The 27,328-nt window shown below is 48.1% G+C and overlaps 1 protein-coding gene across 2 annotated transcripts; it reads left to right on the top strand.

Annotated features, from left to right (window-relative positions):
* Positions 1-316: 316 nt before the first annotated feature.
* Positions 317-27,024, top strand: GPR20 (G protein-coupled receptor 20). 2 transcript variants are annotated; one of them, XM_069778587.1, is made up of 2 exons: positions 317-396; positions 25,685-27,024. In XM_069778587.1, the coding sequence occupies exon 2, from the start codon at positions 25,706-25,708 to the stop codon at positions 26,765-26,767; it is 1,062 nt and encodes a 353-aa protein (XP_069634688.1). In that variant the 5' UTR covers positions 317-396; positions 25,685-25,705; the 3' UTR covers positions 26,768-27,024. The 2 variants fall into 2 exon arrangements, with proteins under 2 accessions (XP_069634688.1, XP_069634687.1); XM_069778586.1 differs by lacking the exon at positions 317-396 and adding an exon at positions 13,428-13,765.
* Positions 27,025-27,328: the final 304 nt, after the last annotated feature.

Here is a 27,328-nt window from a genome sequence, read left to right as displayed (position 1 = left end):
GTGCCGATGTGAGGGTCAGGCCTCCAGCGTACCCATAGCCAGGTGATGATCTACACCCAGGGTCAATGTGGGCTCCAGAAGCACCCTTTTTTTCAGCATTATCCACTAAAACCTCCCACCACTGGCTGCCCACGTCACAAAAACTCATCTCCAGCTCATCCTCACTCCTCTCCCTTTCCGACCCCTCCCCTCCACCCCGAAGACATCCTTTTACCAAAACGAGCTGCGGAGGCTAGAAAAGGCACTGACGTCAATGTAAAAGTAAACCAAAGAGGTCTGGTTCCTGTATCATCACTGCGCCGGGCTGAGCGCTGGGGAGCGAGCGCACGGACGCTCAGTCGAGGAATCTGGGAGCAAGCTCAGGGATCAGCAGCTGAGCTTTCTCATTCAGGCTGTGTAAGTACCGGCTGCGGCATGCTTCGGGCTGGGAGCGAGGGGGGAGAGGGAGGGAGATTCACCAGCTGCGGGTCAGGAAGGCAGCGTGCTCCAGTCCCAGCTGAGCTAAGAGTTTGGAGACACGCGGATGGGGATGGGAGTCCTCGCAAGCCAGGTCGAGAGCGAAGCACGTGGGTTTGGATGCGGTTCGGCTCCACGTGGGTGGGAAGAGCGCTGGAGAGGAAGGTCTCCTACACCAGGTGCTGCAGGGGTAGAGGAGGGTCAGGGAGTTTAGGGCTGGTGCAAACGCCTCATCGAGGGAAATGTGGGGTTTTCTGGATGCTGAACTGATCCATTTGCATGCCAAAGTGCATTTGTGCTGGTCCATTATCTCAGTCTGTGATGTGCACGTGAGGACACACAAATGTCTATACATAAAAAGCAGGCTCGGGGCAGAGCCATCTGAGGGATTCTGCATGAAAACTTGAGTATTTCTGGTATACCTCCATATACTGACTACCTCTGTCAAGTTGAGCTACATATACATATATGCAACCTGCAAGTGTCCCTGTATATAGATGCAGAGCTAGACACAAGGCTTTTAGACTTAGGCCATGAAAAAGTGGTCTGAGAGGGCTCAAAATTAACTTTATAATACAGATTTAGGAAGCAGAAAACTTTCCCCAGGGAAATGGTATGGAAATGTCCTTACTTTGGGTGCTGTGTGGATGGGGGAAGCGGCTGGGCTAGAGCTGGGGTGGCTGAGAGGAATGAATGGCCCCACTAGGTCCATTGGCAAGTCGCTGCCAACTGAGATGTGTCTGGCCGCAGTACATCATCTAGAGAGCATCTCCTGTCATTTACACAAACTATACTCGGTGGCAGTGTGATGAATTGGCAATGCGGCTCTTCGGACTCATTTCGGCTGTGTTTTGGTAACATGAGGCACCTTCTCTTCAAACATTTCTCACATGCCAGGGCCAATTTGTCTTCTTCAGCAAAAAGCCAGTCCTTTTCCTGAAATGGCAGCTCCTTCCGCAAAGCTAAAACTCCCCCATTCAGAAATAAAAGAGAGCAGGCATACAAGTTTAATCCCTATTACGTGTGCGTGACAATCCCAATTGAAAACCACCGGGGCAAATGCCTCTGTCACCCATGATTAGATGCAATGCTGCATCTCAGCTCACTCTGTAAATCCCTTCCTGAGCAGGGAAAAGCTGGGCAGCCACAGAAAAAAGGAGGCAGAAATGCCCATCACCTCTGTGTTATAGCATCTACCAGCACAAGTGAGGGCAGAAGCCTGCCTTTGGTGGAAACCTCTTTACTAAGAAACTTTTCTATCTCATTTGTGCATAGAAATCTCTGCCAACCCACAATTAGAAAGAAAATCTCCTTCTTCCCCCCTCCTTTCTTAAAAAGACACATGGCAACTTAACAATGCAACTGAGCAGCTACTTTATTAATCAATCGATTTCAGCACATTTTGTTTCACTCTGCTCTAGCCTCCTTCTCCATATCCCCAGTGCGTTGAGATAAAACACAGACAGGGATCCATTTCTTCCCTCCCCACAGACTGTAAAGGTGCCAAAAGCACCCTACAAGTCTTCCTTCCCCTGTTTTGAAAAAGGAGGCAAAGGCCAAGGAAGGAATTGTACATGAAACATCTCTCACAGCACGTTCTCCCGGAGGCAGAGCAAGCAGAATGGGGGAGGCTGCTGAACAGAGCAATAAATCCCACCACGCGCACGTACAACACCACCGCAGCTCTGCTCCCCCTTACGTGTATCGTGCCCTGGGGATGACGTGGTTCCCGTAGGGATGTGGACCATCCTGCCCCTATTTCCCCTTTCGGGGGGGAAGACCAAACCCTGCACTCCAACTTGTCAGAAGGGCTGTGGGATTTTGGCTGTCTGCATTTGAACAGGCTGGAGACACGTAAACGCGGGTGTTTAGCAGGCAGGTGCTCAGCACATTCGGGGAAACCTCACCCTTTAAGGAGATGTGAGCCCTGACATCTAAAAACGGAGACATCCAAATTCCTGAGCCCTTTTTAAAGTGGGAGCCAAAAATCCCGCGTGGGAGTAACACTCTAACAAAAACAAAAAGCACACATTGTTTGGACTTTCCTTTACACCATGGACTGTTATAGCAGGTTTCTATAAATGCAAAGTAGCTAGGTTTAGGGGGAGGTGAGACAATATATTACCTAAATGTGCACATTAGCAAACCTCCTGTGAGTTCTAAGGTAAAGTCTACAGCCCACTCTGAGGAATGTCTGCTGCTTCTTAGCAAGCCCATCTGTAAATATTGTGAAGACCCTGCCATCCCTTCTTGCTCTCTCTTTTACCTCTCTTCCAGTTTTTATACTTGCATTTTAATTTGTAACTTTTAGCTGTGGATTTTGCTCCCACACAAAACAATTGATTATGGATAGCTGAGCAAATCCTATTGACGGCTTAGCAGAGAAACAAGTACCATCCAGAAAGTCCTAGAGAGGCATGGCAGAGTCCAGCTAAGCATGACAAAGTCCAGAGACAGAAGTAGTCGTGCTGAGGTGAAGGGTGAATTGGAGGAATAGAAAAGTGAGGCCTGGGGCCAGAGAAAAGTGGATCAGTAAAGCTGTGGGGGTCAGATGGGACTAGGCTTAGCTGGCTGCGACACCCAAAGAAATGATGTCACCCATCAGGATGACACTAATCAGGGATGCTGCTGTTCAATCTCAGTCTGATATTTACTGGGATCGATACGCCATTAGTGTGTAGACACAGAGGAACTGAATTCTTTATTACCTCTTATGCATAAGCCATAAAAGATGTGCATCTCATCTATCACAGCCTGAAAAGCACTACTACAGCCATTATCACACAACAGAAAGGATGACTGCTTCCACACTGGTGCAAAAAGATTTACTGTCAAATGTCCCCTCCTCTTCAGGGCTCTGGCCACCTTCTCTACAAATACCTGCCAAAAAGATGGGAAATGGGAAATGTGCCTAAGGCTAACAAATGTGGGGTATGGGTCCTGGTGTGGTGGTCCAGTAGACAGCTCCCCATCTTTGCATGCACTGAGGTTGTCAGCCCTTTCTATGGGACACATGGAGAGATGGATTTGGGTCTCTTTGGAGAGCTACCCCATAGTGAAGCTATCACAAGTACGCTTTGGCCTCATGTATGAGGTTGAGGATGCTGTGGAGGTTTGCCGAAATTCTCTTTCATCCAGAGCTACAAACAGCTGCAAAGACCAACATTAGAGTAGCTCGCTCACCACAGGTAGGCATTAGCAAGGTGAAATAGCACTGAGCTCTGAGCACGGGGACCCACACAGAGACCACGGCAGGCATTCGTAACCCACGAGGGTCCTCTCAGAGTGACAAACCCAGGATGTAGTGAAGTGGGTACCTGGGAACAGCAGCGGAGGACATGGAGGCAGGCTCAGCAGGGCAACCAGCTTTTTGTATGACATGAAGGGGATTTCTAGCATTCAGGCGTGGAGGACAGGAGATTGCTGGTGGATGGCTTGCGTGGCAGAGTGGTGGGCACAGATCTCCACTGCACAAAGCCACTATTGTGCAACCAGCCTCTGCACTCAGTGGGGTGTATGAGCACCATCTTGCTGGTCTGCCCGCTTTCCAGGAGCCAGCTAACAGGCAGTGTGAACTGAACACTGGAGTATGCCTTCCCCTATAATCAGCACAGCCTGATTTGTCATTACCCATCTCAGCAGGGAGGCCAATGCATTAGCAGGCTTATTAGCAGGACATTTAGCCAGGTGCAATTTCATCATCATCCTGAGGATCCTTTTCTGGCAGGACGGAGAGAGAAAGGTGGGTTGTCATGCTGGGTTTCACCTGCTTGGCACTCACAGATTTGCAGTTCCCCAGCAGCCAGACTGACTCCTTTTGCCTTGGTTGAATATGCCAAGCAATACATCTCTGAGAAAAATCCAGGCTGCCAAGCCATGTTATGCTGTCTCCAGCTACCAATTATGTGGATAAATTGATTGTCATTAGAGTGATGAAGTAGCTCAACAAATAAACTTTCAGGAACAAGGCAGCCCATTTTTCACACACCAGCCTCAAGGCTTCCTGCTGCTTTGATCAAACGCACAGGAAATTTTCTCCGGGCTGCGGTGGTGTTAGAGACACAGACTTGTGAAGGCTGGAGCAAGCCAGTGAGGGACAGAGGTTTATAATACACCGATAACTCCATGTTTGTACACTGTTGTGCAAGGCAGGTTAAGCAGATTCTTTCTGAAGGGGTCCAGGGCTGAGTTGCGCAGCAGGGTTGCACAGGGCAGGGTTGCACAAGGTACAGCCCAGGGAAATATGCTGCCCCCAAGTTACCCCTTCTCCCACCACCCACAAAGGGGTTTGGCAATGTTGGGAGTAGTGAATATGCATTTCCCACCTGTGTCTCAGCAACCCAGCTTCAGGTCAGCAGCACAAAGAGAGATGGTTGTCACACCCCACTATCGCATGAAGCCACCATAAAGTTCGCTCCGACCGGCAGCCACCTCGGAGGATACCCAGGACTGAAATAGCAAGGGGCAGACATCAGGAATCAGAGTCACTGGTGGGAGAGGGAAAGGAAGGGGAGTCGTGATGCCTCTGGCCCCTGCCTAGATTAGATCTGTCCCGTACCAGGGCTGTTCATCTCCCCCTCACAACAGTATTAAGTTCACCCAGAGAATCAGAGCTACTAAGACACTAGCTGTAAAAAAATCCCAATGGTATGATTCCTCGTGAGCAGCTTACCTAGGCAAGTGCATGATTATTTTAAACACACTGATTTATTAATACACTCAGGATGGCTCAAGCCACTAGTTCTTGCCCAAGGGAGTTCAAGCAGTGGAGCTCAGCATCTTGACTCACAGTATTGGGACTGATATATGACTAGCTGTGATCAGATGGCATATCTAAAAATACAGAGCCTGCGGTTTATTTTTCTTGGAAAATGGAAAGACACCCAAAGAAGCAGAGCCCAGTTTAGCAACCACAGCAGGCTGGATTTTTGCTTTAAAGAAGCCAGGAGAATTTGCCCAAAAGAAGGTGCCACTTAGGTTGTGTAACAGCCATGGGATTAACCTGCGGCTCTGGCACCATGGGGGGATATTCCAGCTGCCCCAGCTGCTGCTGTGGCTTTAACCCTGTATTACAGAGGGCAGGGATGTGCAATGTGTTCTAGGGCAGATGTGCGATCACCATCCCTGCCCTAGAAGACACAAGCAATAGGATTCCTCTTACCCAAAGGAAGTCTCTACACGGGCACCACCACTAACTGGGCTGGTCATTTAGTACACATTTGTATTAATGAACTAAGCCCTGCGAGATGAACCAGACTTGCACCATTCCCAGGGAAGCCTGCTTGATAACCGGTGGTGACAATCTGTTCCTGTCTATAACCTCTTCCCAATCAGAGAAAATATTCCTCAGGATTTTTGAATTGGCACATTTCCACCTGACTCGGGTTCGCAGCAGGTCCCCTTTGCCCCATGTGAGAGAAGAAAGGGCTTGCAATCCTATAGCAAAACCCACCAACACCACAAACAGTGCCTGCTGGCTTCTGCTGCTCACCCATTTGTCTTCAAGAGAAAACTGATTATTCTGGCACTGCAATTTCCAGTAAGAAACCCTTTTAAATCACGTGTATGATTCCCTCCTTCCCTTCCTGGAAACTTCCTGGGGCAAGTCTGCACCTTGTGCTTAGAGGAGTTGTTTCAACAATAGGGAAACTGAGGCACCTCCCCAGAAAGTGGCTTTTTGTCCCTGATGAGGCCCCTCACACAGAGCTCATCGTGGGAGCAGGGACTGCCTGCAGGGACAGGAGCTGTAATTCCAAACAGCTGAAAACACAAAGGAAAGCACCCCCTCCAAAATAACAGGCAAAAAAGTCAGCAAATGTACCAGCCTCTTCCAGAGGCAGCAATTTTAGGAATCACTTTTAACCAGGCAGCAGAGTGGTTGTGTAGTTTTTTTCTCCCCAAATGGGGCCCTTTCTTTTCTTTCTGTTCCTATAGGGTTTTTCATCACTGTGGCATTTCCTACTATAATCCATCAGATTTATGCTGCCCTGTTCCAGATCAGAGCATCACTGAGCTCTGTGCACGTCTAACAAAAGACAGCCCTGCCCTGAGCCATTCGCAATCTCTACAAACCAGGCGAACAAAGGCAACGGGAGAGAAGGATTAGCATGTTTGCAGAGAGAGAGCAGGAAGGGGATGTCTTTCTCTAAAGCCATTTGAGGAGCGTGGGTCGAAAGACCAGATTTTCTGAGTTGCAGGCATCCTTCCTCCTGGCCTAGGCTGCTTGTATGGCAAAGGACACCGGTCATTGAACAGATGGCCCTGGAAGCACCCCGCTGCCCCTTACCAGGTTTGTGCTTGTTGCTAAATCACAGCAGGTGAAGATACCAGACTGCTCCCCTAAGGTCCTCACCACTTCTTTGCCATGCGTTTGTGAATCCCCCTTCTGTCTTACGCAGCCTCGCAGGGCACAGCGCATCTTGCGTTCAAGGTTTTCTGGCTCAGCCCTGCCACGCTGTGCTTCCAATCTCCCCAAATGCAAGAGCAGAGCACTGAGAGCTGCCTGGGGGCTCTCTCGACCATCCTTGAGCCACATCCCAGTACAGCCACGCCAAGCGTCCTGCCAATTCCTGCTTTGCAGCCCTTGAGCCAGAGCTGGGCAAGACCTGCTCCACCCAGCTCTGACCTCCCTGGGGCACATGTGCCCAAGAAATGCCAAAGCCCTGGCTGCCTGCGTAGCTTTCCCCTCCAAGTACCAGTGTCCCTACGTGCCCAGTGACAAACAAATCCGGCAGGAAATATTTTTCTGGGAATGGGGAGAGCTCTGCGGTGAGGTTGTGACGCTGGACGCTGTGTTCTTGGCAATTAGCTCCTGAAAATTTGAAAAAATATCAGGAAAAGAACAAGAGGTGGCTGCTGGCCAGAGCTGGTTTGGGGGGCCAGAAAGGTCAGAGCAGGACCCTGCAAGGGATCCCAATACGACTTGGATCACTGTTGCAGCCGACACACAACATGCCTTGTTGGGTGGCCAAAGAGTCTCTGTGGCTCATTTTGTTGGTGCCTTGACTGAGGAACCTTGTCAGAAACCTCACTGTTGTGAGAGCTGTGGTGAACTAGGCAGACTGGGATGGAGGGAGGGATCCTCACTCACCCCCACAGAGTACATTTATACCAGGACAGGGCACACCCCTTGTCGTGCAAGAACTGTAGAAAGGCAGGATCAACGTACTCCAAACCAGTCACCAGGGAGAGACCTCAGGGTCACCGAGAGGAGCAGCTTGCTCCTCGTGCACTGCAGATATCTTCATTTTTCTTTCAGCTCAGCAGGTCCGTCAGCAAAAATGCCATGGCCTGTGGAGAAAAATGGAGGGGGAGGCAATGGTCAGAAAAGTCAGTTCCCAAATATGCGGCAGGCAGGCGGGCAGGCAGGAAACTGGCTCCTACACACTTTCTCCCCCATGCCTGACTCACCCAACAGGATCCATGACCATCATTTGCGAACCACTTGTCTTTCCCTGTTCCTCATCAAACAGACAAATCACGGCTGGATCCCATCAGCAGAGGCCCCCATATGGCAACTGTCTGATCTCCCTCCTTGCATAAACACACAGATTGGGAGCCTGTTCAGAGGCAGGGCCACATGCTCGTGGTGGCCTCTGCCCTTTGCAGTTTTCTGAGGACGGTGAGCGACAGCCCAGCGGGCGCTGGGAAGCACCTGTGATCTCGAGCAGTTGGCAGGGAACACCAACTGCTTTCTGCTGAGCTTCCTATGTCAGGTAGGTGCAGCTGCCTCTGGACCCTGCTGAGATGCCATTACAGAGGCAGCTGGACCATCTTTTAGGGCTCACCACAGCCTCTGTTGCTCATGCTGAGAGTCAGGCAATCAGCCCTGGGCGTGTTGAACATGACCAGGGGCAGTGGTCCAAGCCCTCCTTCTCCAGACAGAGGCACCTCATGTTTCTTTGCCTCTTTGGTGTTTCTGCCCCAGCATCGCAGGAGAGGGACACAGATTCTGTCTAGGGCTCAGTGCAGAGGGCTCTGATCTTTCACTACAGCCCCTCCAGCTACCACCTTAGGCATAGCCATCCTGAATGTTTCAGGGTTCAGATCCCAAAGGAGTCTCTGATCTCCCAGTAATCCCAGCATGGCACACCTGGATCACCACGAGAACAGCAGAGAATGACCTCTCGATAGCCCAGCAGCTAAAGCCCCTTCCTATGCTGGTGACGGAGCAGGACTGAGTGAGGGACAAGGAGCAACCCCCAGCCCTGATCCCCTGTGAAATCCCTTTTCCCTGCAGACCCTGTTGTGGCCACCAAAGCCTCTCTCTCTGCCACGGGGTTGCTGCACCCACCTGAATTCAGACATCCCTGCAGGAGCCAATTTTGACTCAGCTTGAGTAAATGGAGTTCTGCAGGGTCAAATCCAGCCCTTGAGCTCCTTCCTGTCCACAAGGTCTCCTACCCTTATGTCTTAGTGCCAAGGACATTGCCGCCCACAGCATGAGCAGGACCCAAGCTAGATGTAGGATAAGGAGTCAGGGGTTTTCCCTGGCCCTTCTCAGCTCCACCAAATCAGAATAGCTACAAGTTGTTCCCACCAAATATCAGCTTCTCTCCCCTCTCCTCACTGTTGGCAGGGGGCTGTAAAAGCTAGGGCAGGTGATTTCATCCATCAGGCAGCACCTGCCAGATCCCTGCTCTGCTCCATTACGGTCTGCGGCAGGGCTGGGACAGAAGCCAGTGTTTTGTTCCTCGTCCTTTGACAACATACCCACACTGCTGTCCAAGGCTTTCCTTCCAGGGGAAGGCAACATATGTCCCACACATTAATGAAAAGGAAGTGTGATGGGATTGAAGCACAAGCCCCTCTGCAAGGAGGAAAATTCCTGCACAATTTGGGGAGAGTCTCAGTGTCCACAGATTTCCCCCTAAACCAAATGCCATGTGGTGCTTTCCTGGCACTTACCCTCTGTAAAAGGTGACTTCTGGAAGGGGGTCCAGCCCAGCAACTTCTCCACCCTTGGTCCATCTGTGAGAACCAACCCAGTTCTCTGGGTCAATTCTGCATCTGATCCACAGCATCCCACGATAGCCCTGGAGACTGTAGAGAATCAAGAATTTAGGACTCATGGGCAGTGCACATCATAGGGACATACATGAGTGTTTTCCAGCACTTGTTAAGGTCTGGGGATCTTCCAGGGCAGATTTTTCTAGAAGGAAGAGTAGCTAGGGAGGGCAAAATGCATGTAGACTCTCCTCCATGCCATTAACTTTATCTGCCATGGCAAAGGGTTTACTCACATGGCAGGGAGCAGAGCCCATCTACTGTTGCCTCTTCATCAACCCTGCAGCTACATCAGCTGGGCAATGTCCCCTGCAAGCGCTCTTCTGATGACAGGCTCGTGTTTGTGTGTGTTGTGACTGTGGGCATTACTTGCTCCATTTCTCCTTCTGGTTCTCCTGCTTCCTGGTGCAGGAGCAAGACAGTGGAAAAATGTCTCAGGAACATGTGTGTTGGAGGGAAAATGGGAGAATGTTCAATGGAGGTGTTCTATGGGCATGTGAGTTCACTTTCTCTGAAGCTGCTGATAAAAAGAGGTTTCCCAGACAGCTCAGTGATGATCCCACCCTTCTCTGTCCTCCATGTAGTGAGGATCCTACTCTTTGGTGTCCTTCACAAAGTCATGGTAAAGGCTCCTCAATTTTCTGAGCTCTGATTCCATCAAGTCTGGGTCCAAGACCTTCTTGGGTAGAAGCTCTCCTTCGCCGCTGAAGATAATTCATTTGTGAGGAGCTGTTCAGTATAACAGAGCCTAAATTCAATTTCCTAAAAAAAAAGCAGGCATGTTCAGACACTGGACTCTGGTTTAGGTCCTTACAGAGTTCACGAAGAGAGACATCTTGAAAGCTGATTCAGCCATGTGCCTTGAGCCCATCTCAGCAGTGCAATAGTTTGTTGTGCTGTGCCCAATCTCAATTTCTTCCCCTGCAGCAGGGGATAAAAGAACACTCAATTCCCCTTTTTAGAGCCACAAAAATGATCAGAAAGATGGAACACCTCTCCTATGAGGAAAGACTGAGAGAGTTGGGGTTGTTTAGCCTGGAGAAGAGAAGGCTCTGGGGAGACCTTATTGCAGCCTTTCAGTACTTAAAGGGGACTTATAAGAAAGATGGGAACAGACTTTTTAATAGGGCTTGTAGCAATAGGACAAGGCATAATGGTTTTAAACTAAAAGAGGGTAGATTCAGACTAGCTATAAGGAAGACATTTTTTTATGATGAGGGTGGTGAAACACTGGAACAGGTTGCCCAGAGAGGTGGTAGATGCCCCATCCCTGGAAACATTCAAGGTCAGGTTGGACGGGGCTCTGAGCAACCTGATCTAGTTGAAGGTGTCCCTGCTTATGGCAGGGGGGGTTGGACTAGATGACCTTTAAAGGTCTCTTCCAACCCAAACTATTCTATGGTTCTGTGATTTTTGAATAGGACTGGAAAAATATAACCTTCTCCTGACAAAAACTGAGAAGACATCCATCTCCTCAGAGTGGTGTGTGGTATCACAATTCTGACAACCTCCTTTAGAGCTGTCTGGCATCCTGCTTTGCTGCTCTGTGCCACAGAAGACTTTTAAACAGAGCCCTGTCCTATCCCTATTTTACACGGCTCAGTTAAGGGATTGCTAGGAATTATTATGGGACACTAGCACCCGTCCCTTCCATAACTATTATTCCTTCTCCTACATGCTGATTTCAGCTGAGTCAACACCTTCTTCCACCTACAATCTCAAGATATTCACTGCAAGATTTAATACTGTTGCCTATTCAGCGAACAAGCTTGAAAATTTTCCACTAACTAACGCTTCACTTTTTTTCCTTCCTTTCCCCTTCCCTCTGGGAGGGTGATAAATGACTGAAAATCAAGAGATGATAGAAGCTCTTCATTCATCAGCTACGGTTGCAACTCCTCCTGAAGTCGAGTGTGGGAACCACGTCTGGGACAAAGCATGGCCCTGAGCCCAGATGTGCCTTCTCCACCTTAACAGCAGCATCTGCTTCCCAATATGGCATGCTCTGCACTATCTCAGGCACAACTTGAAACTTTGCAGCTGTTGCCACTCCAAGTCTAGCTCTAAATCCAGCAAGGAGGGAGAGGCCGGGATAGTGGGGGAGTGCAGGGCACTCATTATACTGTGCACGGGGATGGGAACAAACTTCTCATGCATCACACAAAAGTACAAAACCAAGCCAGTCCTTGCACAGGAAGGACCAGGCGGTCCCTGAGGAGGTGAACAGAGCATAGGTACCAATATCTCATCCTGGAGAAAAGTCTCCTCTTTCTTTCAGTCTTGCATCTGTAAGTCCATAGAGCTATTCTCTAAGTACAAAGGTTTTGTTGACAGGCTGGGAGAAACTCAAGCATCTGCACCATAGACAGTAAGAATGACAGAGTCCGAGTTCATGTACCCTGCCCAACATTGGACTATAGGGTGGTTTCTTCTCTTTTGTTCTTCCCCCTGTTCCAACTCCCAAGATGTAAGGAAGTGAAGGCAAGATCATTAGCCAGACAGGACTCATGGAGGCCTTCCAATCACACTTGTTTCCAAGTCATAAGGAAGTGAAAAGCAGATGAGGGCCCAGGCATGTGCCTGAGCTGGAGGTCACTTCTGAAAGGCTGGATGCCTGGGTCGGGGGCACATAAAGTCAAGGAGGATGTTCCTGAAATTGGGGAAAGAAACTGCCCCTCGATGTGAGAAAACTCAAAATAGAAAATCAATAAAATAACCAGACAAAAAAGATCAGCTCAGTCTTCCTGGGAAAGGTCCAAGAGTGAAAAACTAATTCCAGAAAATGAGGTCAACCTTCTCTAATAACCATAGCTACTGTTTGTGCTCCAGTGAGACATGCATGTGTGGAGTTTACCTCTCCTCTATTTATGGATTTGGCCTCTTGACCTGGAATTCAATGCCTCTCAGTTGATCCTGTCGTGTTGTGACGGGCCATATTCTGCATGTTTATTGCATTGGCACCAGTGTTGTCTTTTTCTAAAGGGTGAGGGAAAAGAGCAGTCCAGGGCTGACACTAAAATCCAGCATCCATCCTCCCTGTCCTCCTAAACAACTAAATTTGATGCAACTCCCTACTTTATTTTTTTCTGTCCTTTTTCCCAGAAGGGACCTCTAAAGCTACTGTAAACCCTCCTGGAGAGAACATCTGTGCAAGCCCCACAAAAGATGGGGGTTTGGTACCCAGTTTAGAGCAGGAGGTATCCCATCATGAGGTGGGACTTCAGAGGATTTTGGAGATTTGGGTCCTTACAGCATTGGCCAGCAGAGACATCTTGAAAGCTGATCTGTCCATGTGCTTTGAACCCATCTCAAGAATTGGATAGATCGTTATGCTTTGTCCAGTCTCGGTCTCTTACGCAGCCAAGGGTGAATGGTTACTTAAATCCCCGCTCTGAGAGGGACATTATACCCACAATGACTCTACCACCAGTACGGAAGGGCTGTATCAGGATCGAGGAACATGTTGGGGGGGGTCCTCAGTGGAATCTCAGACTCTCTACTTCTACCTTCAGCTTATCTACGCTCAGCCACTTCAGCCCAGTCCTTGGATACATTTTATTAACCCCTCTCTCAAATGACTGCAGCCACAGCATCACCGAAGTGTGCAGGGTCACCCTTTGTCTCCCCGTGCCAGGTTTTTTCTCAGGGTCTGGACAGCTGGATTGGTTCAAAGCATGCCACAGACTTAGTGCCATTTGGTCCAGCACCTTTCTGCAACTGCCAGGGATGCTTCTGTCTAATCCCAGTTCATATCAGGAAGATGAAAAAAGAGGTATTTTCCTCTCGTGTCACACGGTGGTGGCTCAGTGGCATTGCGGTGGCCTTAAGCTGGTGAATTCTCAGCAAGGAGATTTTGTTCCCACAGAGACACAGGAAAATTGACCCGGGGAGGGGACAAGAGGGGGGCAGCAACATCAGTTTTAGTTTACTAGAGATGTTCAGGCATTAGCACCGTGAGGAAGGCTGGAGCCCTCTTTAGTGTTTCCAGCACTTCATAAATTTCAGAGAAATTTAGGGCAAGGAGCCAGATGTTTGGGGAGAAATTCTGAACACTAAAGACAAGTGGAAATTTTTTTTTTTGGTAGTGTGTATTTTTTCCCATTAGTTGCAAGGCTATATTTAGAAGAGGGGGGGTGGGGGAGAGAGAGAGAGAGAGATTAGGCATTTCTTCATATTCTGTAGTCACTCCAGTTGTTCTGCTTGTAAGAACAGATGTCTCTTTCCTGGGGTGATAGCACTCAGGTCCACAAGGAAATTTTCTTACCGGCAGCTCCTCTAACGTAGAAGGGAGATCAGGCCAGAGGTAAGTCAATGCATCGTGGAGGAATATACTACAGGGACCATTGCAGTGAATGCTTTTGGATATTGGTCAGAGAGAAAGGGGGGGCGGCATGGGATCGGAGAGTTGACAGCGGGGGGCCAGGACGGAATTGCTGGAGACCAGACCCCAAGTCCAGAGTGGAAAGCATGGCTATTGTGGCAGGGAGCCCTGGCAGGGATGGTGGCAGAGAGGGTCGTGTGTTGAACACGTGGATGAACAGCTCGCAAAGCCCCTGGCTCTGCCCATATGGCAGGTGTAGAAGTTCATCAGGAGGTGTCCGACCTGGAAAGCCAGGCTGTGCTGGCAGCTGTGAATGACTGCGAGGGGATTGTCCCACTGTGAGCTTCTCTGTTTTGGGGGTTTGGAGCACTGCCATGATATTTGCTTGTTTCCCAAGGAGATGAGGAGTGTTGAAAAGCGCGTGAAGGTACTGGCTTTCCCCCATTGAAAAGTACTATGCCAGCTTTTGCGAGGAGTGGGGTGATGTCTTGTTTGTATCTGCGTATTCCCAGGCATAATGAAATTTGGGGGAAATACATTCAGGCAGATTTTGGAAGCCAGGAGAGGAGACAGTGCACTGCCTGGCATGGGGTCAGCTGCGACTGGGGATGTTTTACCTCTGTTTGGCCATGCAGCAGGGTGCAAGCTCAGCTCTAGGAAAGATGCTGTTTTCTTTCTCTGAATCCACTTGCTGGGTCAGTCTAAGGAGAAACAGATCCCTTCCAAGGTCTTTAACCAGGCTGCTTCAGAAATGCCCCCTGCTTTCATAGCAACACACTCACTAACAGCTCAAAGTTTTTCCAGATTAACCTGGAAAATCCAAAACTTGCAAATCCCTGAAAGCACTGTGAGCACAGTGCCTAGCAAAGGAAACCACAGAAATCAGTCTTCCAAAGGGTTAAGATCTGGTTATCCATCCTGGAATGCCTCAAAAAACGTCTGCTCCCTGACCAGGTCTCCCATCTCGCTGCCTTCCCTGGGCCAAGCCCAGGCATGGCTCCATGCCTCAGTTTCTCCCTGCAGCCAAGAGAGCAGCACAATTTGAAGTGAGTGCTGGGCTGCAGAGCTGCATCCATAATGGGCTGGTCTGCTGCTCATGGCGCACCTGACCCCTCTCCGCACTACATCACCCCTTCATACCTTCTTGCATTTGTGTCACCTCCATTCCCTGTGCTCCCTGGGGTATGAGCATTGTTTCTTCTGTCCTGCATCCCTGGGCCATGCAGGACTTCAGGTATTCCTCAATAGCAAACCTCTGTTGCTGCACTTTCCTCACTGTCTTTCTCAGGCTTTTTGCCAAGGGACAGAGCAAGCAGGCAGCTGAAGGCAGAAAGAGGGAAAAGTGCTCAAAGATTGCAATTAAAAGTTTCCTTTTCAAAAGCAAGCAGCAATGCACAGGCTAGATGTCACTCATTTTAATCTTCCGAGGTGTTTTTTGCACTTGCCTGTGAAGTTCCTGTATGTGCCTATATGGTAATTTTGACTGCAGGGTTCTCCTTGTACACAGCCATGATAGCTGTTATTCCAAACTGACATTTCTAGCACTTTGTCCCAGGCACCTTTGAAATGCTAGATTGATTACTGTAATCCCAATAAAATCAAACACATTTCTCTTGTACTGTTACAACCTCCCAAGAAGACAGGCACAAATCCGTCTCTGCTGGGTGGACCTATAAAACTCCAAATCCACATGTTTCTTTCCAGATCTAGCTTTAAAAAAAAATTTAAACCTTCTTGGAAAAAAATTTACCCAAAAAATATGTTCTTTCCCATCATATTATACTGGTCCACAAAGGACAGAAATTGATACACGCAGGAAGTCATGCTCTGATTTCTCTTTAAGTATCAGAGCTAGAAATACACAGCACTTACTGCAGAGATGTCACTCCAAGCTCCCTTGTGACAGATGGCACTTGGTACTAGCCCTGACAGGCTATGACATATTGGTCTTTTAAATGTTAACTGTATGATTTATAGAGCATTCACCAAGACACTTAATATTTCTGTCACTCCAAGGCCAAGATCTGGTAATGCAGAAAAGAGGGGCATGAAAAATGCAATGGTATCCATAAAGCGTTGTAGATGTCTAAACGTTTCAGGAGGGACTTTTCTACAGAGTGTGGTATAAACAAGCAAGTGGAGGTGTAAACCCTTTTTTAGCACTTTAAGGTGACCAGTACTAGCAAGCCTCATTAGACGTGTGCTGAATGACCTGTGGGTGCACATTTGCAGGTCTGGAGAGGCAATGTATGTATAATCCCACTTATTTGCTTGCTTGTACATGTACATCTGTGTTCCTTCTTCCAAAGGCTGAGGCATTACTGTTGCAAATGGGCATAGAGAAGGTATAAGCTCATAAGAAATCTGCCAACACGTGAATTTCCTGCTCTGTGTATCTTTGGGAGCTTTATTCCATATTTGCCATGCATGCTCAGGACAGGGCTGGGGGAGGACCATGCAGATCTTCCCAAGTTTTAAATAGATTGTCTCTGGGGTGTCCAGGACTGGTGATCCATCACCCGGTATTAAGCAGCAGGTTCAAGCCTAGATGCAGAGAGTGGGCATCTGGGCCAAACTGAGTGGCCTTCCTGCCATCTGGGTCACGTTGCTCCATAAAGAAGAGGAATGCAGTTTGGAGAGCTGTGCTCTCCCTCTTCAAACTGGCAGTGATCTCTCATGGCCTAGGATGACCTGTTGGACTAAATCATTGCTTGGACACCCACAGGCTATTGCTTGTCCCAAATTGAACCAGGCATCTGGGTCCCTTACCCCCAGAGGGCCTGATTTTGGCCTTAGGCTTGCTGGGTGGCATGGGGTCCGCCCATGTGCACACACAGCATTGAAAACACAGCATGGTGGGTGGAGGTCAGACCACAACTCACAGCAGTACCCATTGCCCATCCACAGCAGGGCCTTAGACATGAAGGACCACATGTAGGCTAACTGGGTGTATCAGGCTAGAGGCAAATGGCTCAACAGCACATCAGCCCAACAACCAACATTGCATTAGCTTCCACACATTCTTAGTCTGTGATTGCTTACATGACTTGAAGAACAACCCCTGGCTATGCCTGGGACTGAACATACAAATTTTTCCTCTGGCCATATGGGAAATCTGATTCTCATGGGCAACTTTAGAGATGCAAAAGTCAGTAGCAGGGGGTTAATCCCTCTTGCTGTTGTACAAAGTAGGTTCACACCTTTCTCCTTTCAGACAAAGGCTGTAATTCAGCACATGACCATTCAAACCACTGGACAAAGTAGGAGTTGCTGGCCATCACGGTCTTCATTACACATAGGCAAGCATACCATGGCTAACTAGTGCAGACACCAGGCAATTAGCTATCATCTGTCCCCAGTCAGGCTAGTTCTGAGAGAACCAGTTATCCTCAGGGTACTCTGCCCCCTGAGCTGGAAGACAAGGACGGAGAGCAGAATATGCCCCCCATAATCCAGGAGGAAATAGTTAGTGACCAACTACACCGTCTGGACACTCACAAGTCTATGGGACCAGATGGGATCCATCCAAGAGTACTGAGGGAGCTCGCAGAGGAGCTTGCCAAGCCACTCTCCATCATTTATCAGCAATCCGGGTCAACAGGGTTGGTCCCAGACGACTGGAGGCTTGCCAATGGAACGCCCATTTGCAAGAAGGGTCAGAGGGAGGATCCGGGGAACTACAGGCCTATCAGCCTGACCTCAGTACCGGGGAATATTATGGAGCAGTTCATCTTGAGTGTGCTCACATGGCATGTGCAGGACAACCAGGGGATCAGGCCCAGCCAGCATGGGTTCATGAACGGCAGGTCCTGCTTGACCAACCTGATCTCCTTCTATGACAAAGTGACCCACCTAGTGGATGAGGGGAAGGCTGTGGATGTTGTCTATCTGGACTTCAGCAAGGCCTTTGACGCTGTCTCTCATGGCACACTCCTTGAGAAGCTGATGACTCATGGCTTGCTTAGACAAGTGTACTCTTCGTTGGGTAAAAAACTGGCTGGATGGATGAGCCCAGAGGGTTGTCATGAATGGAGTTAAATCCAGTTGGCAGCAGGTCAAAAGTGGTGTTCCCCAGGGCTCAGTATTGGGGCCAGTTCTGTTTAATATCTTTATCAAGGATCTGGACGAGGGGATCGAGTGCACCCTCAGTAAGTTTGCATATGACACCAAGTTGGGAGGGAGGGTTGATCTGCTTGAGGGTAGGAAGGCTCTACAGAGGGATCTGGACAGGCTGGATTGATGGGCCAAGGCCAATTGTATGAAGTTCAACAAGGCCGAGTGCCGGGTCCTGCACTTGGGTCACAGCAACCCCATGCAATGCTACAGGCTTGGGGAAAGTGGCTGGAAAGCTGCCCGGTGGAAAAAGACCTGGGGGTGCTGGTTGACAGCCGGCTGAATATGAGCCAGCAGTGTGCCCAGGTGGCCGAGAAGGCCAACAGCATCCTGGCCTGTATCAGAAATAGTGTGGCCAGCAGGAGCAGGGAAGTGATTGTCCCCCTGTATTTGGCACTGGTGAGGCCGCACCTCGAGTCCTGTGTTCAGTTTTGGGCCCCTCACTGCAGGAAAGACACTGAGATGCTGGAGCGTGTCCAGAGAAGGGCAATGAAGCTGGTGAGGGGCCTGGAGCACAAGTCTTATGAGGAGCGGCTGAGAGAACTGGGGTCATTTAGACTGAAGAAGAGGAGGCTGAGGGGAGACCTGATCGCTCTCTACAACTACCTGAAAGGAGGTTGTAGTGAGGTGGGTGCTGGTCTCTTCTGTCAGGTGGCTGGAGATAGGATGAGAGGAAATGGCCTCAAGTTGCCGCAGGGGAGGTTTAGATTGGATATTAGGAAAAATTTCTTTACTGAAAGGGTTGTCAGGCATCGGAACAGGCTGCCCAGGGCAGTGGCTGAGTCACCATCCCTGAAGGTATTCAAAAAGCACGTAGACAAAGCACTTCGGGACATGGTTTAGTGGGCATGGTTGATGGTTGGACTCAATGATCTTAAAAGTCTTTTCCAACCTAAATAATTCTATGATTCTATGATTCTGCCATGAGGAAGATATGATTTGGTGTAAATTTGAAATTATTTCACTTCAGGAAAACAATGAGACACAGTCAATGCTCTCTCTTTGCAAAGAACCATCCAGCCCTGTTTGCAGTGTTTCAGTGCCAAAGCAATTGTGAATTTGCAGGGAATAAGTCCTAAATGAAAAGATGTGTGGTGGAGAGTGCTGCAAACTCCTTGCAGGTTCATATTAAAGGAAACAAGGATCACTCTCAGTGCCTATTTGTGTGTTCGTCAGCTCTGATTCCCTCTCTCCTTTTAATGTTTTTCAATCTGTTGACTAATTTCAAACAAAATTTGGCAGAAGGGAAAGATCACCTCAATTTTCAGGAAATTAGGCAGCAAAGAGAAGAGAAAGTCAAACAAGTGTCAGAGCCAAGGGAAGAACTGGAACGTGAGTGCTCATTAAGGCAGCCAAGTGTCCACATGGGAAAAAGTTATAATAAGCATCTCAATCAGGGCAAAGCATTCATCCAGCGAGCCACTGCAAGTCATGAAAACATAAGAAAGCAGGTGACATTTAATCTGACAGTCACAGAACTGTGTGTTTTGTGTCTCCAAAGCACCTTTTATTTCCACGGCATTGGATGGGAAGGAATAATCCAACTCCGGACTGGGTTTTGCTATTTCCAACTGCAATTCCCCAGCAGTTGGGTGTTCCACACACTCTTTCCGGACACCCTCAGACCTGAGGCTTCTAGGAGACATCAATGCCCAGGAATCAAGTGAGAGCAGAGATCTGATGCCCACAAATATGGGATCTTCCCCGCCCTGGGAATAGCCCCATTTCTGCTTCAGGGTAGGATATTTTTCCCCTGGACATTAGCTCCCTTCTCACAGCCTGAGGACTAGATGGGCACCAGGTTTTCCCTTTCAGCAGCTGGATTCATTCCCTTTCTCCCTCTTTCTCCCTCAGCTCCCACTGTCAGCAAACCCACCCTCCCCAGGCTGAGCATGAGGCACACAGAACAAGCTCTATCACGTATAGGGCAAGGTCCTCGACATGCACAAAAACACCATATTTGGCCAGTTTGAGCCAGAGTTGAGTGAGAGCTTGCCAGAAGGAGAATCATACAATTCAAACTGAAAGAGAGTGAGTTTAACCCTTCATTTATAAATATGATGATAAATCACCCAGGGAACTTTAAACACAGAAAGGCTGCAAAACTAAACACAAGCTGCTGCCATCCCAGACAGGAGGGATGATAGAAGAGCCAGGTTGCCATATTAGATGTTCTGATTCAGGACCGGGAGATGAGAAAAGCTGAAGCTGTTTATACTAAAAAACAAGCGTTCATGCTTGTTAATGTCCTTTTCATCTTTCCGATCCCAGTGCATGGCTCTCTTGTTCTCTGTTTCTGGATCTGCACGCAGAGATCCTATCTGCACACACCAATAAATAACCCTTTTGGAGAGCAGTTAGGACAAAGCTCAGTTGCCTGACCTGCCTTTTCTTTTGTATCCCATTACTTGAATTGCTGAGCCAGATCCAGAAGTCCCCTGGGTCAAGGACCTGGAGGGTGAAGCTTAAGGCTGACACCAAAAAAAAAGTTGGGTGGAACAAAATACAGAATGGTCAAGGATATCCTCCTGGGGCAGACGTAGCACTGAGCTGCACATGCTAAATGAACAAGTGTGATACCAAGCAGCGAGGGAAGAGGCTGCAGGACCTGGTTTCAGCACAGCTACCATCTGTTTCCTATTTGGCCCAAGAATGATGGAATTGGTCATGTCACACAACAACGAGAAAGTATTTCAGAGCAAGTCCCCCTCTTCCAGTGCTGAGCAGGGACCTTTATCAGAACAAGGGAAACCAGGTCAACTTCCAGTCTCCGTCCCTCCCCTTATCCCATTTCTACCCAGATGCCTGCTGTACTTTTAAGGAAATGCTACCCACAGTCTTACAGCCAGACAGACAAAATCCAGCCCAAGAGGTATAATATAACAGCATAGGCCAACTGGCGCGGTCAGACAGCACTCAGAGGGATGTGTGTTTACCCATCTTGGGCTTTGCAGACTGGCAGCTCCACGAAACAGGGATTGCATGGAAATCTGGGGGGCTGAGAGCTAAATTAGGCCTGAAGAAGGCTGAGCTCCAAACTCTTTGAAGATTTTAGGAAGGGGGTTAGCACAAGAGTTATTTACTCTGTAAGCAAAGGTAACTGTGGTTCTTGTAGCCCTGCATGAGCTCATGCCAGAGCTGCAAGCAATAAATAGTATGAAAAATAGCAAAATAAAGGTTTGCAGAGGCTGCAAAGATTCTCATGTATTTAGCCATGACCCCCACTGGCTGCTATATGCCACCACTCCATGGTGATGGGTAGCTGAACTGACTCACTTTGACACCTGCATGACGATTTCTGATGGCAGAGAGAGACAGACCTGGTTGCTGTAATTATTTGACGGGGTTGGGGGGAGAGGGAGAATTGGAAATCACTGGAAATCATTGGAAATGTTTGCTTTTCCTCAGACGCGAGGTCATGCTGCCATTCTGTGCCTTGTTCAGCCTGCTGCAAAATGGGGAAACGTACCTTTGTAAAGTGCTTGGAGACTCACAATGGAAAAATACTTAGTAGCTGTTAACCAGGGGTTTGGTCCAGCTCCATCTCATTAAAAGCACTTAGAGGAATGCTGTTGCTTTGCCAGTCCAGCTCTCCTTCCCTTCTGCTTGTGAGCCATGGGATGAGAACAGTCCCACAAAGAAAGGAAAAGGCCATTCACCCAAACATCCATCAGTAACGATTTGATTAGAGGAAGACTTTTCCCACTGCAGCCCAAAAGGCAGCTTTTCCACAGCCTGTCAGTGAGGAAGTCTTCAGAATTAATTAAATTTGTTGGGACTTCTTTCATGTAGTGGCTTGGATTTTGAGTTCAGACAGGGCAGCAATGGACTGGGAAAAGACTCTAATTCAGCTCTTCCTTTGCATATTCAACTTGGCAAACAAAATGTTACCTGTTGTTTTTTAGCAGTTTATAATATCTGGAGTTTATTTCGCTGCACATGGGCCTCAGTGGAAGAGGTGACTATGTAAGCCAGCACACTGTATACGCTGATGATTTTAATTTCTGTGCATGGACAGTACTCATAGTGGAACCTTTTCTATTAGTCTGTAAAGTGCCCTACATACCTCAATAGCATTGTGAGGATGAGAAACACTTGAATGCATTTTGAGTTACTGATTTCACTGAGGCAGGAAAGGAAAAATGTGAGATAAATATCAGGTGTTTGTGATAAAGGATCTGAGACTGAAGAAAAATATCCCAGAGGAGGCAAGCTACTAACAAGATGTAAAATCAGAACAGCCAGTGCCTTAGAATTACAGTAAGACAAATGCGTACACAACTCAATACACTCCCAGGGATGGGATGGGTGATTTTGTCTTCTCCCCTTGCTCAACTATCTGTATGAACATAGATACACAAGCTCATGCTGCACTCGAGGGGCAACAAAGTCTTTATTCCTTGGTTTGCACTGGTGCAGTGGCTTCCACAGTGCTCCTCTTGACAGCATCTGCAAAGAGAAATCTGGAAGCAGATCCTAGCATCTGCTCATTTCAGTTTGTTTTTGTAATTAAGGAGTGAAATAAACAAACAGAAGATCAGATGGTGAGAATATTAGAAAATCATTAGAAAATGGGCCAGTGTTCTGCATCCTCCCCATGCATCTTTCTCAGGTGCCAGACTTTGCAACTCCACTACCTTCAGCCAGACTTGGGTCCAGTTTTTCCTGTTATTCACTGACAGCGTGCTTGGCACAAAATGTAAAGAGACAAGACTCTCCCCCAGGAGTCTGCAGGCTCAATCAGACCCAGACAAAATAACGTGAACATGTGTGCTACTTTGGCTGCCACCAGAGTTCAGAGCAGGGTGAGGTAATCTGGACATTCCTGAAACACAAGATGTTCCAATGTCCGGTTGCTGCTGGAGACGGCCTAAGTGTAAAAGTGGACAGAAATTAGGATTGCTCCTCTTTGCACAGCAGTTCTTTGGGACATTTCAGTTGTTCTGTCCCCAGGCTTCAGGATTTCAGTCCTGCAGCCTAATCTAGGCTTTGATCTCAGGAGGGCTTTATGATTGAGCACCAGCCATTCCAATGGACAATTCAACTACTTGGGCTTGAGTGGCTACCTAAACAGAACAAATTGCCATTTGATTATAAATATCCTTCCAAGTTCAAGGATATTAAAAACCAGCTTTTTCTTTAACAGCACTTCCATAGACTATATGAGAGGCAAGAAGAAACTAGAGCAATCACCAGACTGCAGGCCAACAGACCTAAGCTCCATCATGATGGCAAAGTCACTTCTCCAAGAATTTCCAGAGGGAACTTCACATCTAGTCTTCTAAATTCTCGGTCCTAATTTCTGCTTTTGTTCAACAAATGTCCTGCTTCATGCTCACCTGGCTTGAATGAACTATACAGAATAACCATGACTAGGCTGTAGCATACCATGAGGACTCTTGATCTTGAATGTTGACCATTTACCCAACATATTTCATTCCCAGACCTCTCCAAAGTAAGAAGTGGCAGGAAGGAACCCACACTTTGATCACTTGGTCCTCCACAGAAGCCTGCCTGGCCATAGCCTATGATCCCATTCACCAGTACAGGCTGGGGACTGCTCTACTGAAAAGGACATGGGTGTTATGGTGGACCTTAGACTGAAAAAGAACCAGCAAGCAGTGTGCACTCACTGCAGACAAGGCAAAGTACATACTGTTCTACATTGGGAGGTTCGTGTCAGCAGATGGAGGTTACCTCCATCAATTCATCATTGGTGAGGTGTCCAGTTTGGGACAATGCTTTTCAGGGGAGTGTTGAAAGGCAGGAGAGGGTCTAGCAGAGGCTTTACGAGGATGGGAGGAATGCACCAGTACAGCCTGAGGCTAACCAGCTGGAAAGTGTCTTTGCAGAGGACTTCTGGGTCCTGGTGGACACCAACTTGCACGTGAGCCAGCAATGCACCCTTGTGAGAAAGAAGGCAAACAGCCTCCTGGGTCGCATTAGGAGGTGCATTGCCAACAGGCCAAAGGAGCCTTCCTCCTCCTTCCCCTCTGCTCAGCACTGGTGAGACACATCAGGAGTGCCACATCCAGCAAATGCACAGAGACTTGGGAATCTCTTCTAAATCTCAGTTCCCCAGCTCTTTATCCCAGAGAGCTGGAAGCCTGACTACTTTTGTCAGGAGATGTGTTGGAGTTCAAGAGCTTGAGAGTTACAGCTAGCAGGGATTTGTAGTTCATTAGCCCAACAAGCAAGGTTTTGATGGCTGGGCCGGAAAAGACTTTGGCACTTGTCATGCAGGCCCAGAGCTGCTGTGATGCTCTCTGGACCCAGTTAGGACTGTCCCTGCAAAACATTCACTTTCGGCCAGCAGGAACTCTCCTGAGGATCCACTTTTCACTGGAAGGCTTCTGACCTAGGTAGCTTCCTCCTCCGCTTTGTACATGGCCACGAATGTCTCAAAGCATCTCACAGCAAATGGCACACCTTCGGTCTCTTCCAAGCCCCACAAGCAGCAAAAAGGATTAGTGCAGGCAGAAAGAGGATGGGGTATGCTTGGGGGAGCTGGATATCCAGATTCCTTTAGCCTTCCTCATTGAGACACGAAGCCTAGGCATACTGCTGTTCCTGTGAGCGCTGGAAGATGTGTTTGCAGCTCCTTGTCTCCTAGCTTTTCCGCACTTGGCTCTTTGGTAGCAGGGATTTCAAACCCTCATAACTCAAGTCTTTCAGCATCATTCTCTGCTGATTCAAGCTGATTTTTTTAACCTCAAAGTCCTGCTCAGCCACTTTGAGATATTCCAGACATTTTTCAACCATTTATTTTTATTGAAACCAGCCAAGTCTCTGTATATATTGGGCTTTTTTTTTATCTTTTTAATATACAAATCAGTTTAAAATAGTGTATAAGTCAGGAATGATTTGCAAATTAAACTGTCAAACCCTGGCAGGAGTAGCGGCTGACGCCCTTGGTTTGAAATCTCCCGGCTGCTGTTGCTGTGAGCGCAGATCTCTGGAAGATGCCACACAACCTCCTTGTGCTTTCCTGGAAAATTCAGCCATCCTTTGATTTCACAAAAGTCTTACAGTTCCTAAAAATGCTGCTGCATGTATCGTTCTAATGGGATCACCTAGCCCAGGGAAGGAATATGATATTTTAGGAGTCAGATGCTGGGGCTATGGTTGTGCCAATAGGTTAGGCAAATGTCTTCTGCCAGCACTATCGTGCTCCCATGGCAGGGCAGGAAGAGCCTCCAGTTGGGAAGAAGCTGCTCTAGTGGAGGAAGGACTCAAAAGAATAAGTATAAGTACCATGTTCAGGAAACAAGACTTTGTAGGAGCCTCATATTGGCCTGACCCTCCCTGTCACAGCAGAAAATGGCCTGTGCTCTCCATGAGCACCAAGGCACCCTGCTTGGGCTCAGCAACCTCATCTATTTCTCTGGGCCATTTGCCAAATGGCTGCCTCAAACATTACCATGTGTAGGTCCCCCAACTTCCCCTTCTCCTTTGCTCCCCTTGGCATAGTTCACATCTCTGTTCTTGCTCAGGCCTTAAAACCACTTTTGCACAGGGCAGGGGAAGAGAAACTTGAAGTGGGGATTGTGTGTCTTCTCCAAAACACACATCTGGAACCACTGGAAGACACTAATTATAAACCCAGGTATTTTCCTAGCGATTATTGGTAATCCCATATTGGCAGATGAGATGCTTAAGAGAGTACAGCAATATATATAGGTACTGAGGATGTACAAATACATTGGTTAAAATGTTCTTAGGTGACAAAATTTTGAGCCCTAAGGAATGCTGACATATCCATCAATATACCTGTTTCTTTTCTTCCAGATCGCTGGGAAGCCAGTGACCATGCCAACCTCCTCCACCCAGCTGCCAGCCCTTGACTCTATCAACTCCACCCAGCAACCCAACTCCAGCACCTACTTGTTCTCCAAGTTCATCCACCCTGACAACGAACTGTACACAGAATTTTACAGCCTGTGGATTGCCCTGATGGTAGTCAATGCCATCATTTTCCTGGTGGGTGTTGTGCTAAACAGCTTGGCGCTGTACGTCTTCTGCTTCCGTACCAAGACAAAAACCACCTCTGTTATTTACACCATCAACCTGATTGTCACTGATCTCTTGGTGGGCTTTTCCTTGCCTGTCCGGATCATCATGTTCTACAGTGCAGGGGACTGCCTGAATTGTTCCTTGGTTCATATCTTTGGCTACTTTGTCAACATGTACTGCAGCATCCTCTTCTTGACATGCATCTGCGTTGACCGTTATCTGGCAATCGTACAGGTAGAGGTCTCACGTAAATGGAGGAACCCCACCTGTGCCAAGGGGATCTGCGTCTTCATTTGGATCTTTGCCACTGTGGTGACTTTCTCCATTCTGACCATGGCAATACAGTTTGCTGCATGCTGTCTCTCAAAGATTCTGGTCCTGATGGTCTGTGAGTACTTCTTCCCCCTCATCATAATCATCTTCTTCACCACCAGGATTATGTGTGCTCTGTCCAAGCCCAGCCTCATGCACCAGAGTCGGGAGAGGAGAATGAGGGCTGTGCAACTCCTCATCACCGTCCTCATCATCTTCATGATCTGCTTCACTCCTTTTCACGTGCGACAGGTAGCAATCTCTGTCAACCCAGACATGCCCCATGATGTCAGCCTCCTCGTCTACCATGTGACAGTGACTCTGAGTAGCCTCAACAGCTGCATGGACCCCATTGTCTACTGCTTTGTCACCAATAACTTCCAGTCAACCATGAAAAACATCTTCAGGAAAACCGAGCCAGAGCAAACCAATGTGGACATCCTGGGTATGAACAAGAACTCCAAGGGCTCCAATGCAATCACTGCCTTCTCAAACACAATAGGAAGCCCTGTGAGCTTGCCATCACCAAGCAGTGTCCAGATATAACCCACATCTGATGGCACACACTGCAGTAAGCCAGTGCAATGATGCTGGAATATTGCTAGGATGCACAGTACTATTGTCTTTGACCTCTTTGGTTTTTAGGCTGATGTTCAGAATGACAGTGATGGAATTTATTCCTCAAGAACATTGTGGTCCATTTGGAAAATGGAACTTGCAGTGCTGTTAGTACCAATCCAAAAGAGAGTCTATTAATTACTGCTCCCAACAGGAAAGTTTTCTTTGTATTTTAATACAGACATTTTACTAGCAACAAATTCTTTACTGTGGTTTTCTTTTTGTGTTTGACATCATAATGCGACACTCCTAGGATGACTTAGCAGGAAATCTCTGTTTTCCATGAAAGCCTCTGGGCCTTGGGCATGCACTTAAGAGCAAAGGATAAGAAGGATGTTTCCAGAGCTATCCACTACAAAGATTTTAGATGCCAATGGAGTGGGAAAGAAAGTATTCTAACCCACCTGTCACTAGTAACTACTCATTTGTTTCTGAAAAAGTCTGAACCTTCTCAGGGAAGAGAAGATGAAGTCAAGCAGAAAAGTCTCC

This window comes from Haliaeetus albicilla, chromosome 3 (genome assembly GCF_947461875.1).
Source record: "Haliaeetus albicilla chromosome 3, bHalAlb1.1, whole genome shotgun sequence".
NCBI classification, from domain to species: Eukaryota; Metazoa; Chordata; class Aves; order Accipitriformes; family Accipitridae; genus Haliaeetus; species Haliaeetus albicilla.
Note: the sequence above shows the minus strand (reverse complement) of the source record. Positions and strands in the feature narration are given on the sequence as shown.

Bases quoted from the DNA above. Each gene is read 5' to 3' on its own strand.
- GPR20 (XM_069778587.1), top strand. From the start codon at position 25,706: ATGCCAACCTCCTCCACCCAGCTGCCAGCCCTTGACTCTATCAACTCC.